The sequence below is a fragment of the Emys orbicularis genome, chromosome 11 (genome assembly GCF_028017835.1).
Source record: "Emys orbicularis isolate rEmyOrb1 chromosome 11, rEmyOrb1.hap1, whole genome shotgun sequence".
NCBI lineage: Eukaryota > Metazoa > Chordata > Testudines > Emydidae > Emys > Emys orbicularis.
In genome coordinates, this window is record NC_088693.1 from 45,045,281 (window position 1) to 45,060,072 (window position 14,792).

Genomic DNA, 14,792 nt, shown 5'->3' on the forward strand with positions numbered 1-14,792 from the left:
AGTAAAGGGTGTGAGCAGAAGGGTGAAAAGGGGGCAGAGTTAAGGTAATGGTACATGGCCTGTGGTGTATGGTAATTGTAGTAGTAAGGTGTATGCTTGGGGATAGAGAAGTACAGAGTATGTACGGTTAGGTGGCTTAAGTTTTCATTTCCTTGCTTTTATGGCTTTGCCTTAGACATGTTTTGTGTGTGTAGTAACCCTAACTGCTTCACAATGACTTTTTTGTATTAATATAGAATAAATGTTTTCAAAATATCCTGCTTCCAGTCTAAACCACAATCAACTTTGTTTTTAATGATAATCCCATACATGGTCATTTGGTAGCATATTAGAGTGGTGTTTCATTTCTGATTTTATACATTCATCTGGTTCAGCAGTTTTTCTTCGAGGTTGCCAACAGATTGAATATTTTAAGATGAGCTACAAAAACCACCAATAAAAAGCCTAAAAAATGTAGGGGAGAAATGTTGACAGTTTTTAGGAAATTAGTACAGGTACTATAATTATACTCTGGGATATTGCTGTCTACTGGACTAGAGATTCCCTTAGCTCAGTGGTTCTCAACCAGGGGTACACATACCCTTGGGGGTACACAGAGGTCTTTCAGAGGGTACATCAACTCATTTAGATATTTGCCTACTTTTACAACAGGCTACATAAAAAGCACTAGCGAAGTCAGTACAAGTTAAAATTTCATACAGACAGTGACTTTATACTGCTCTCTATACACTATACACTGAAATGTAAGTACAATATTTATATTTCAATTGATTTATTTTATAATGATATGGTAACAATGACAAAGTAAGCAATTTTTCAGTAATAGTGTGCTGTGATATTTTTGTATTTTTATGTCTGATTTTGTAAGCAAGTAGTTTTTAAGTGAGGTCAAACTGAGGGTACACAAGACAAATCAGACTCCTGAAAGGTGATCAGTAGAGTCTGGAAAGGTTGAGAACCACTGCCTTAGTGGATCTATTTGTTCCATGCAATTTTTTTTGCCCATTAAAAAATACCCCAAACACAAGAAGTGCTTATATTTTTTCATATTGTTTTATTGAAAAGATACATTTAAAAAAATACACAGACATTTTACTATTTACGGATTGCAGATAAAGATGTTCTAAAAGAGTTAACTCTATTTTATTCCTTTATTATACTTGTTGCCCTCAATATCGCACAAAGACTTCAGTCTGAGTACTGCATATTGATATTACCTTTATAAAAGGGGGTAGGGACAAGAGACGAGGGAGGGCAGAACTTCAATATAGTCAGTAAACAGAAAAGACAGTCAGTCAATTATAAATATTGTATGTTCTGTACATTATTGCATTAGGGAGCCACAACATTATGCAGCATTGTTACAAAGGAAACAAGTTTAGAAATGAAGAAAGGATATTTACGTATAAATACACGGCCCATTGTCTTCTTGAACAATGCATGTGAACTGTGGTAATGTGCAATTGAAAAGCTTGCTTTCTTTTAATGTTAAACATTGCTTAGCAACACCAGTGAGGAAACTACAAAATAAGTTAAAATGAAAATAGTAAACAAGTAGTAATCTTAACTATATGTTATATGGCTTTCTATTTTTAATCTAACTAAAACGTGAAACAAGAGAAATACATTAATAAAAAAAAGCTTCAAAGCTGCATTGCTTCCAAACATTTGCACAGCAACTAAAAATGTCTAACTGAGACAGGCAATACATCTCTAGTACTACACAAGATACACCAGTACTGCGGTCTAAAACAGTACACAATTCCTGTCAACAAGAGCACACTGAAAAGAAAAGGATGCAATCAGTTATTAAGATGTTATCCACAATTAAGCACTTGGTTAATCTACCTTTTTTCACACTAGAATATACCCAGTTGGATTCCAGAGACCTATTTACATATGTGTGAGCGAGGAAGACCCTAGTTTTCAAGTCAGTCAGGAAATATTCTGTGTTCCTTGTTTCCAAGGTGCATCATATACATATTAAAAACACCCCAACCAACAAACAGATGAATGAATCTTGATGCTAGCTTTTTATGAGCCATTAAGCTTTTGGTAAACCATTCTCAGACAAATTATTTGAAATTAAAGAGAGAGAGAGACGGAGACGTTATCTAGGCTTCTAGAATACAGTACCTGTCCATGAAAAATTCTGTGACTTGGACTGTTGGGGTGCCACACTGCATGGCATTATAAAAGAGAAAGACATTTTGAAATAAAATCCTTGCTTGCTTTGCTTCCTTTTTCCCCCTTCTACTGGCCATAGTTATCTTATTAACACTACGAAATTAGTATGGTGCAAAAAGGATCGATGCAGGAGTCGCACGTATGGGACCGTGGCCCGGCCTTAGGAGAGCTGGTGGGATTGCAGGTGCCTGGAACAAAGAGGCGGAAGGACGGGGAGGGAGGGACAGAGCGGATGACACAGCTGCAGCCGCAGCAAGAGAAGATGAAAGGAAAGCAGGTGCTAAGGGCTTAATCATATCTTTTTGGAATGCAAGTTTTGCCTGAAAAAAAGAAAAAAAGAAATGTAAATACTATTCCCGCCACCATTTTTACAATGAGTAAAAACATTAACCCTGGCAAAATGTTCATTAAGCTTTTAAGCTTTTTATCTTTCTGGACAGCATGAATAAAAGCTGTTTTCAATTGCTTCTTAGTACTTCACACCTGATTTATAATTACTGTATTTCCTTTGCTCCAATTTTAACCATTTCTAGTAGCAGCTGTTTGAGATGTTTGCTTGTAGCCAAAAGGGCAAATGAACACATGCTGCTTTACAGAAGAGATATTAGATCACATGTTCAACTGCAAAATTTGCACTGGCATTTTCACACCTGCACCTGAACTGTGGGTGAAAATGTCAGTGCTTGTAATGTTAACTGCTTGACTACAGGTGCAAATCAGGAAAGTACAAGAACAAGTACTCCAATATCCACCTGCAATTAATTTTGCTGGTATAAAAATGCAGGTGCAAATTGCATCTACTGAATGGGAAACCTTGTCTCAGCAATTTTGAAAATTGTATCCACACGGTCTTCTGACACAGAGGACAATTTAAACAAACGAACTGCGCATTTAAGTACACACAAATCCACAAGGAGTAGATGTGGGTGCTCCAGTGTGTGGGGGTTAGAGGTAATTTACAAGAGTGAATATCTGTAAATTATAATAACTATCAACAGAAAACTCAAGATTGGGAAAAAAGGGTCAAGATCATGACTTCCACAGGACTCTACAAAATAGCAAGGTGCATTTTCCTCATTTCTTTTCACTTATAAAAATGAGCTGTAGAAAAAGGTAGAAGTCAGAGATGGGAAACAGCCATCAGTTCATCTAGTTCTTTCTCTGCTAATGCACACTTGTTCCTTTCAGCATATTTTCTAGTCTCCAAGACTAATTTAAAAAAAACAAACAATCATTTTGAAAAAAGTCGGCTCAATTTAAGATCCCCAACAAATCTGGTGTGGGTACTGTAAAATTACCCATGAAATATATACAGTGTAACTCCACTTGTGGGTTGGTGTAGGTTAAATATTTGTGGGTTGGAGGAGAGAGACTTATATCCTGACTCTATTACCGTCGGTTTTAAACCCAAGAGATAAAAATATAATGCTTTACAGAAGTGAGCAAGATTAGTGTGACCCGAAGCTAGTGAATGGGGAGTGTTAGAGAAAGCTTGAAGCATTTTCATTAGACTATATGATTACAAAGAAACATTAATATTTCAACTTCTGCAGGGGTTTCATATGCTTTTTGGATAGTGTCTCACTTTTGGACATGGAGTATTTGCATCTCTTTAGTTCCAACACATAAAAGCACTTTTGTTGTGTGGGTTGTGCACACTGCTCTCTAATGAACCCATCGCAGGATGACTTAACTAGTGAGCAGAGAGCATGCAACTCTTCCTGAGCTAGAATCAGGCTGAGTGGTGAGCAGCCTGCCCCTAGGCTAGAGAAACCAGCAAGACAGTGTTATGGGGGATCCTGGTGGGGAGAAACCCCAGAGTGAAGAAAGGGGAAGAAAGGGCTGAGGGCTTTTGGGGACCAAGGCAGGAAATGGTGATCTAGTAGCCCAGTAATAAATGCCTCGATGATAAGCAATTAATGCTCCTAAACTCCTCACAACTCTCTCACACCAGCCTATACAGCGCACACTTTATTTTGCTGTTTGTGCGAGATAAGTCAGTATTTTTTTAGGTTTACACCTTAAGCCTCATAACATCATGTTTTCTTAAATGCTCAGATAGGCAGTGTGTGCCCTTTTAAGAGAGGGAGTGTACTAAAAACAGAAGCGTTCACACCTATCCACTAGATACACAATCCATTCCACAGCCCACTGTTTATTCCCTCCCTTGTAGCAGTAAATAACTGGAGTGCTATTTCGCCTTTGAGCAGGCAGACAGAATACATAACCATCTTCAAATCTGATGCTAATCCAGATTCAGCCTGCAGGGGGAGATACTCACAAGCTTTCTACCCCGTCATACTCCTAGTCTCTTTGCAGTGGGAGTCCCAAGGTCACAAGCTCACATATACAGCAGTGATGCTGCATAGTAACAGTACTTACTGCTAAAATACTTGGGCTGCGCTGAAGTTTGTTGTAAGGGCTATATTTAGGTTTCATAGGCTTCCCTGCCACTCTGTCCTTGTGCCTTCTGCTGGAAATGTGCTGAAATAAAAAAAGAATACATTAAGAAGCAGTTTAGAGATCTCATGGTTTTATTCTTTTTGGAACTGATTTTTCGGCTGCATGTACCAAGTCCCCTGTCGAAGACACTGTGAGACAATTAAGGCTTAAGGGATGCAGCAATGATCTAAGTAGTTGTGTCTTGCTAAATAAAGCCCAATAGTTTGGAGTAAATCACATGAACTAGGAATTAATCAAATACACAGGATCCCGTGATCCAAGCTGCAAGGGCACAAAGCCACTAGCACTCAGGCAAAAGCTTCCAAGGTATTTGAGGTACCTGTTTAAGTTGAATTTCTGAATTGACATGGACATCACAGATTTCACAATGAAATGTCTTGTTCTGCAGTCCTGAGCCCTTACTGCCATTCTGAATCTTCAGCCTGGATCCAAGTCTAGGATAAGATTTAATTGGACCTGCACCATTCCGAGCTTCCACCATTGTCTTGTGTTTGGAACCTAATGGACAATTAGATGCATAAGGATTAACAAAGATGGAATGTTTTTTCTTAAGCTACAAATCACAATAAACTTATTTTAGAGCATTGCTGCAGTTTCCATCCCTTTTTAGATTTTCCATAACATGAAATGATTGTTTAGGAACTAGAATGGGCAAATACTCCACACACATGTTTAGATTATGCATTATCTTGACTTTGATCACTACACTACACACTTCACCATTGCATGGTACAGAGGTGAACAAACCATAAAGAAGTCTGAGGGTTTGTGCAGAAAGGAAAGAGGGACACATTGGAATATTTCCCTCTCCATCTCATGATCCAGGTTATTGCCATTTTCCATTCTGCAAGTGGCTCATGTGGGAATAAGGGGATGTGGCTAGGGCAGGGGTGAAAGTAACTTAAAGGACTTACAGGTATGTGGGAGTCCTGATCGGGGGTGTGGCCTCAACCAGAAGAGGTGGGACCTTTCAAGATTTAAAGGCCCTGTGGCTGTGGCTGGGAGCCCCAAGGGCCTTTAAATCACCCCAGAGCTACCAGCTGCAGAGGCGGCTGGGAGCCCCGGGGCGAATTAAAGGGCCTGGGGCTCCGGCCGCCATGGAGCTCCAGGCCCTTTAAATCATCGCAGGAGCCCTGCCGCTGCTGCTCCGGCAGTGATTTAAAGGGCCCGGGGTTCCCCGCAGCAGCTGGAGCCCTGGACCCTTTAAATCATCGCCGGAAAAGCCGTACCGTACCGGCTTACTTTCACCTCTGGGCTAGGGTGACCAGACAGCAAATGAGAAAAATCGTGACGGGGGTGGGGGGTAATATGAGCCTATATAAGAAAAAGACCCAAAAATCGGGACTGTCCCTATAAAATCGGGACATCTGGTCACCTTAGGTGTGGCCAAGGAGGATACTAAAATCTGCATATAAACAGGAATTGGGTAATCCTGTTTAAAGCAGACTAGCTACCTCTTCCTATTCAGTGGCTCCTCAGTGAAGGGGTTAGAGACCTGCGGCCTGTAAACCAAAAGAAAATATGGATGGAAGCTAATTGTGTTGCCTTTAGTGCAGTGTGAGGAGTATGGAGGAAGAGATCCTGGATGAAATCTTGGTTCCTCTAACTCAATGAAACTTTTGCCATTGACTTCAATGGGGCCAGGATTTCACCCCCTGACTTTAAGTGTAGGAATCCATGAAGAATGAGGATCCACAAGAAATCCTGGTCTTAATGATGTCTCTCCGGAATGAATCAATGTGATTGTTGGGGTCCTGACCCTCCCGAGACCTGCAGTCCAGGAGAGAGGATGCCAAGCAAAGGTTGCACCACAAAAGTCTTTTGGAGTTTGTTCCCATCCATCCAATTTTATGTGGGAAGAGGGAGGATAGATGTTCCTTCCTTCCTCTCTCAAAGAGCTACAAAGGAAGGGGTTCTTGGACTTAATATTTCTCTTGAGGTAAGGAAAGAGATTTAAAGGCAACATATACTTTATAAGCATCTAGTCTCAGTTGTTCAAAGCCTCTATGACATCAAATCTAAAAAGCGAATCCTCAAGTTATTGCATAAAAACTATACTTTACCAACTGCAGCATTTAACTAGGCATGATACGAATAAATATATTATATATTGGAACTTGAGGTAGTACAGAATTTACAATGAAGTTGAAAACTTCATGTTAGTTGGAAGCACCTCTGGAGTCAGGACAAAGTACAGTTAGATATCATGGGCTGTTTGGTGAAATCATCGGTCTAGACAACAGGGGATTGTGTAAAGGATATCTTCAAAAATAGGTATTTAAAAGCTCTTGTGCCTGAGAATATAAAGGATTTTAACTCTAGTGTTTTATTTTTTAAAAAATGACAGTCACATACTTATGTGTTGTAGGAACTCACCTGTGTTGTGTGCTTCTAGCTGTGATAGGGAGTTCACAGCCACTTTGCATAGTGAACAGTAAAGTAATTTTTTGGCTTTCTCCTCTTCGGATTCAGAAACTGTGCTAGTTGCTCCATTTGTGCTCTTAGAGGATGATGTCGATGTTATAGGTGCTAATGTTATAGCTCCAGGTTTGGGAAGGAACAGGCCCACTTCAGTATTTGAAGGCTGACTAGAACCACTGGTTTTCGCTTTCCCTTTATCTTCTAAAAGAAACAAACACATGTGTATTGTAAGGTTTTATACACATCAAATCACATAGGGAATATACACAGGGCAGTGATGTCCTAGAGGGGGAAATCTCAAGAACACTTGCAAAATTTCTGCCATCAAACTTAACTGATTTTGGGGATGATTTCCTGGGCTCTCGGGAAACTGCTAAATTATCATTACCAGAGACTTAACCCTGAGATCATAAAAATATTTCTGAAGAGCACTTTGTTTGCTTTTGGAATGGCCCAAATTGCATCAAATAGGAGGGATTTTCAAAATAATTTCACTGGGAGGATACCCCTGAAGTTCCGCCATAATCTTGAGACCCATTTCCCTCATTTCAGTTATACAAGTTGAATATAGTGCTTTACTCACTATAGGGGGTCAATGCATAGCTGCCAATATTTAGATAAGATTATTCAAGGCATAATTCCCGGTATAAACTGGGGGGCCTAAAGGTTTTAATTCAATTCTCTTATGTATCATTTTACACCCATTAATCAAGCATCCAGGCCTCCTCTGAGACTGGTCAGTAGGTATTGTTGTTTCATTTTACAGGTAGGGATCCCAAAGTGGAGAGATCAAGTGACTTGACTGAAGCTGCAGAGGGCGTTTGTGAGAGCCAATTAGAATGTAGGAGTCTGCTGCTCTCCATTATATTGTTAGTTTATTAGACCTTACTGCCTCTTGTGCTATTGAGCTGCTCCTCATTGTGACCAGAGATGACTGCTGAGCAGAGAAGAAAGCACACCTATAAGCAGCCATCCAGCCCCTTGGGAGGGGGGACTGAGGTGGCCCTAATATCAGCAGTAGCCTAGGCAGCATAGGTGTCATAAGCTACCTCCAGGGTGTCACAGCTACATGAATAAACTGCTATCATCGGGGTGGGGGGGTGAGAGTGGGGGAGGGGAACCACATTGAGAAACTTTCAACTCTGCTGATCAGTTGACATCAATGTGACTGCCAGTTTGTATTTACAAGAATACTTTTGCATGGAAAAGAGTTAGATACTTAATTTTTTAAAATACAAGAGGAGATTAGCCTTGACATTTCTAGGTCTCAAATATTAGCATAGTCTCAAAGGCCAGCTCTGCATTTAGGATTAGTCATATTATGGCTTACTAGACAAGCACATAGAGAGGACATGATACAAGACACAAAGACAAAAGCCCAGAGGAAGACTTGCATGAAAAGACGCAGATTATAGGATCAGATTATAAAAGCACAGTTTTGTATATTACTTTCCCAGAAAAATTTAAAATTAAAACTGTTCAACTTAAGCTCAAAATACATTTCTTAAACATATATATATATATTGTTTATCTTTATACTCAGTGCTGCTTTGGTACCTTCCCATCACAGTCAAGCAGGAATCAGCTAAACTACAGAGAAGCTCTTAAAAGTAGCTTTAAAAATGTAGTTTATATCACAAGGCCCACAGCTGTCTGCAGTGACACTGGGCACAGTCTTTCAGAACCTATCCAGCAAATCACTTAAGTGCAAGCTTAAGTCCATTTCTAGTCACAAAAGCAGTTAAGCACACTCTTAAATTCTTTCATGTGTGTAAGTCCCATTGAATAAAATGGGATTTAAGTACTGCCTAAAGTTAATCCTATGTTTAAAATGCTTTGCTGTACACGGATGGACTACTAAATCACATCCTCAGGCCTTACATAAGGCCTGCACCGAAGTCCATGGCTTTTTGGCTAAGAAAGGACTGCAGGATATGGCCCAATACTCCCAAACCAGTAAAATACAACGGGCTGATAGATGTTTGCTTAACGTAAATGAAAAAAGAAGCATATGCCTCAAACTCTGAGAAATGCAGTGTATTCAGTGGATGTTTTCTTCCTAGGTAAGTAGTGTGGGTTGCCATCTCCTGAATTTCAGTTTCTAACAGACGTGCATCTGGGGCCAGATTTTCAAGTGCTCAGCACCCACAATTGGAACCAAATTTTTAAAGAGTCCAGTTTTCAATTAGGCACCTACGTAAGGAGAAGAGGTTCAAAAGTGCTCAGCTCCCATTGGCCAGATTTTCAAGAAAAATCAGCACCCAATGTGCTGAGCTAATTTGAAAATCTGGCCATTTATTTAGATCCCTAAATAGATGCTGAGATCTTTTGAAAATCTGGGCCCAATTGTGGGTGCAGAATTACCTTCAAAATTTGGCCCTTGCAATGTATGTATACAACAACTGGGGTTTTGTTCTACCATCATTCTGTGTGTGGAGCTACCATCGACGCTAAAGGGGTGCTGAACACAGGATTGAACTCTTCATTGAAACATTGTATGTATGAGCATAACTCACAAACCTAAAAGCGTATACAAAATATGAACAGGCACTTGATACTAGAGAGCAACGGCAGTAATTGCAGAGCAGTAAATCTTTGAATTTTAGATCACTGAGATAAAGGGAAAAGAAATGTTAATACATATTTGGTTATATAATTCAATATAGCCATAAAAACTATTTTAAAATTACACAACACAAGTAAACTATATTTAACATTTAAATTGACCAAAAGTGAATCCCATTCAGAGGGCCAGGTTTATGAAAGGGGTATGCTAAACATTTTTGAATTGATAAAATATTACCAAAGGAAGTGGTATTAGATCATTCGCCATCTACTTCAGAATTTTAATATGGCTGTAGTAATCATTCACATCTGCAGAAAGCCAATCCATGGAAATAACATCACAAATGAATATTTATAAAGTATACTCTCCCCCCCCCCAAATAGACAAACAATAATAGGGAAAGCTAGTAGAGGTGCTAACAATGTACAAATGAAACAGCTATTGGCTACCCATTCATGGACTCAGGCTACATAAGAATAGTCTATCACTTGTGTTGTCTGTATGAAGAGTCCAGATACTATGAGATGTAGTGCACGTTCTGAAAGGTGCTGTGCTCTTGACTCCCATTGAAGAGAAGTCTTCAGTATGCTGTAGGCTCAGGCCTTTAAAAGCATGTGATAAGTGATAAAAAAAGCATGAAATGTTTAAAAACAATAATATTTATAGAACTATATGCTATAATCTTCACCCAAAACATTGACTATATTTCCATTGTGTTTTATCCATAGAAAATAGCTGATGCCTTGTGTTTATAAACCCTGGAATGCCTGTAGTGTGCATCTTAATATTTTATTTTCTAAATGTGTTTGTGTAAATTTAGTGCTGGCAAAACGTGCCAATCCTGGAAACTCAAGTCTTCTGTTTCTCTAAAGAGAAGGTATAGGACAAGCATCAGTAATGCAAGCTTCTCCATGCTGCCTTGAAGAGACTGACTGTCTTCTAAGAGCGAGTGGACTGTTCAGTCTCCGTGCCCATTCAATCCCTGGCTTCTCTGCTCAGACTGTCTATAACAGGGGCCACCTGGGAGGATATTTTTTGTGCTGCATCCCTGTGAACACTAGGCTGAGAACACAAAACCCATTTCACATAGGCCACCAATCACCATCAGATGATGACAGTTTTCCATCGCTGGATTTAACAGATGACCGAAATGAAAGATTCCGTATCCCATTGCCAATCACCTCAGCCAACAAGAAGTAAATCCTGTGCCTCAAATGCTAACTGATGTACTGCTTTAGCCAGGATTTAAAATAGTCCCTAGATTTGTCATTTTCATTATTCTTAATAAGGAACAAAACTATATAACAAACTGACTGCAAACATCTAGGAAACTAGCAAGATGCTATTAGCATGTTGTCAGGCAAGGTTCTGTCAGCTATTTAAATTCTGGAAAGGTTCCCAATTCAAATAATCACTCCACCCAGCGAGAGAGATAGAGATAGAGAGAGAGAGAGTGTGTTGTATACACTGCACACACCCTACCCCCATCCCCATTTAGATTAATGTTTCCCTCCATCTTTCTAAATATTTAGAGAACGTGTTTAAAATCCTGACTGAACAGTTAATGTAATGTTTTAGTTCCCATATCCAGTAGAATAAGCTAGACAAGTGTTTGGCTACCCTGTAGAGTAGGATTTGGCTCTTTTGGCTTCTAGAATCATTAAATTACATTTCTTCAAATGGGTTTTAGTTAACTACTTATTGTTTTCAATCCCTCGGAGCCACATCACCATTAACTACCACTTTTAGAAATGCCTTCTGAGTATTCATCTGTGCAAAGCAGATAAACACAAATCATATTCACATGCACAATATATACAGAAGATTATTTTATTTGTATTTATAGCATATATTTAATATTAAAGAAGAAACTGGTCACTTGCATACTGCTTAAGAGCCTAGATGACTTCATAATATATAAAATGTCGGTATATTTAGAAGTGTTTCATCCTAGATACTATTGGAATCATTATATAAAATCTAGATATAAGGTAAGATGTGGCTGTAAAGCTACAGCCCCGTTGTAAGGCTGCCCTGCTGGCATTCCTGGAGGCATAATTCTTATATCTGTTCCAAGCCCACTGAAGTCAACGGACTTGGACAGGGGATAAATCAGTACAGAATTTAGTTCAACACCTCCAGGAGCAACCAGTACCTCAGGCCAGTGTGGCCTCTGTTACACCCGTAAGGTTTAGAAGAATGCAGCATACACTCCCTCCACCCCCACGACAACCCAATTCCACTAGCTGGAGCAGAAGGCTGCGACTCTGCCCAGGCCCTTCCTTTTCCCAGACCCTGTTGGAAAGGCTAGAGCTGCTGCTCATCCTAGTGGCTATAGGCAGCACAAGACATACTGAGAATACAGTAGCTGTAATTCGGCCTAGTCTCTGCGTGGTGCCGAAAATGATTGGGTAAGTCTTGTGTGTCCTTTTTTGTACTTACCCCTATGTGGGACTAGTCACAATCTACCCCATACTACTGGACAGTATAGGACTGTGCTCTTTTCCTAAGTACAGAGGATATTTTTGTCTGTTATATTCTTGTCTGCAATTAAGGATTAAATCTCCTTTTTTTCTTAAGCACCGGGAGCAGTAAAATTGCTGGTGGAGTCCCAGCTCTTACTGAATTCTGCTTTTATTTTGAAATAAGACATGAGAAAAAACTAATTAAGTATCGCTTTGGGCTCAGCAATACAAATGCTGTTGTCTCTTACCTCCATTGTTTCAGCCTTGGCTTTGAAGTTGCTTTCATCTATGTATGAATGTTTGGCTTATATTTAGTGTGAGAATTGGATTCTAGAATCGGTGGCATATTTAGCTAATTAGAACTATTTCTGTTTGGATTTGCATATCATACACTCATAGCAAATAGAGATGAAAACGATCTAGGCAGGTCAACATGTCCATTTCCCTGCCAATGCAGGTTTATTTGAAATGACTTACAATTTGCAGCTTCTGCTTCACTCCTGGGAAGTGCTATTGCACAGTCCAATAGATTTGACTGTTCAAGGTGAGTTTTGTCATTGACTTCGGTAGTGCCACGGATTTCACCCTAGAACTTTTCCCCCCTGACATTCAGCCTATATTCACTGTACTCAGACTTACATTTCCTTGGTTCACCCTATACAATTGAGTTTGCACAATTTGGCCCCATTCACACACTGAGGATGTGCACTCAGAGGGAGCCGTCCATGCAGAACTCTTCTCCCTATGGTGCAGAAGGGAGAAGTGCTACCTTTCTGGCATCCTCCTCCCCCCCCCCCCCACCTATGCTTTGTAGAGAGCTGTTTTGATTAGGGCACCAGGGAGTCAGTTGTTTTCCCAAAGGTCACTGGGGCATCAGCCCAGATGCTATTAGAACCCAGGATCACACTTAGTCCTTAAAGCCCCCTCTTGTGAAATGTGGCTGTCCTGGAGCCCTCTTTGGATTCTGTTTTTTGGTTAGAAAGTGGGGCATTTTTGTAAAAAATGTAAATGTCACTTTCTAAAAAACAGCTCATTAAAGGCAAAGAACACAGAGACACCAAGAACGCATGGTGAGGGGTACAAAATTAGCAAAAGGAAGAAAAGACAGCTGAGAAGAACGGGAAAGTGAAATCTTAAGACCACCTCATTTGGAGACTCAGCTAAGCAGAGTAATTACCTTAGCTAGGTGAAGGCCTTCTTGGAGAGAAAGAGAGAAGCCATGTTCAGATGTCTAAGGCCCTACTGATAAAAACAAAACACTGATGGATAATACTTCATTCTGGAAAGCCAGCTCCATAATTAGTTTTGTGCACTTAATAGCTGGATGCAGGACAATTCATTTTATTTGTTCTTTTTGGGGATCTTAAATACCAAGTTATAAGCGGAGGGTGAGGGGAAGAATCTCAGTTCATATTGAGAGATACATTTCTACCATGTCTTGGAAATTTTGTGATTAATCTCTCAACTGAGTAAACAAACATATCTCAAATCATCACAAACAAAAATGTGACCATAATCGAGGCTGACGCTCTCCTGCATTTACTGACATATTTAAGTAGAATTGTATTTAATTTTATGATGCTTTACATACTCAAGGTGCCCCAAAGCACTTTACAATTAAATGTACATCTTGCAAGTTACAGGCTAAAAGAGAGTGCCAGGGTAGACTAAAGTAATAGCTATTGTATACTCAGCAACAGTTACAGTGTTGGATGTTAAAATTGATTTGATTGAAGGAATTCTGATCAGTTATTTTTTACTCTAAAAAAAGAAAAAGCCATTAAAAGATCTTTAACATCATCCTAGACAGTCACATAGAGAAGGATAGAAGACTTTGATTTAGCACATTAATGGAAAGGTGGCACTTCTCACAGTTCAGAATCTCTCTCTAGTAACTATTGGATACATTGCTCCAAAGCTTGATTTGTCATCGGAAGTCATGACCTGGCCCAAAGGTAGTCAACAAGAGTAGTTCATAAGAGGCAATTTGCACAACTTACAATAAAAATCTCTAAAACAAAGCCATGAAAATTTTGATAAAAATAAAATAGAAATCCAGTATGAAATGTACCTTGCTGTTGAAATACTTTAGCAAAGCTAGGAAAGTGAAAAAGCTCAACTTCATATTTCAGTGTCAAAGTATACAGAATTAATAAATAATGCATATACAGGACAGGTCTTACCCTGATATTTGGCTAGTTGTGTCTTATATCTATATGCATGTCTTCTACCTAGTTATCTATGTAGGGTTTGTTAGTTAACTCTTTTTAGTCTTTGATAGTTACAGATAATTCTATAATGAATTTGTATATGAAATTTAGGCCTGGTGTAAATGAGTACAACTCCCATTAGTTTACTTCAGTGGGCCTGCCAATTAAACCACTGCATAGATATTTCAGCTTCGTTACTCCACGAATGGAGTGAATTTCCTTTGAACAGATTAATATGTTTGCGAATATTGGAACGGATATAGATGTATAGATGTAAACACTTAAAGTTTATAGACTTCAGTTGTGATAAGTGCTTCCCTCTGCCACAATGTTACTGGTGAAGAAATTACTTTTATAAATATGTATAATTTTTGATTACTCTGAAGAGCCTTAATGAATTTATTGCTAAGCCATTTCCCATAATATCCCTGAATTCTCATACAAATTGAGTTACAAGGCACTGACATGATATTCAAGTGT

General features: G+C 39.3%; 1 protein-coding gene across 4 annotated transcripts in view; it reads right to left on the reverse strand.

The window, feature by feature from the left end:
* Positions 1–2,288: 2,288 nt before the first annotated feature.
* ZNF385B (zinc finger protein 385B) overlaps positions 2,289–14,792 on the reverse strand; it is a 230,306-nt gene continuing 217,802 nt past the window's right edge. For all 4 annotated transcript variants that reach the window (XM_065413603.1, XM_065413601.1, XM_065413602.1 and 1 more), the window contains 4 exons: positions 7,027–7,272; positions 4,970–5,148; positions 4,570–4,671; positions 2,289–2,507 (listed from right to left, as the gene is read on the reverse strand). In XM_065413603.1, the coding sequence (XP_065269675.1) occupies positions 2,289–2,507; positions 4,570–4,671; positions 4,970–5,148; positions 7,027–7,272 (746 nt within the window). The remainder of the gene's footprint in view (positions 2,508–4,569; positions 4,672–4,969; positions 5,149–7,026; positions 7,273–14,792) is intronic.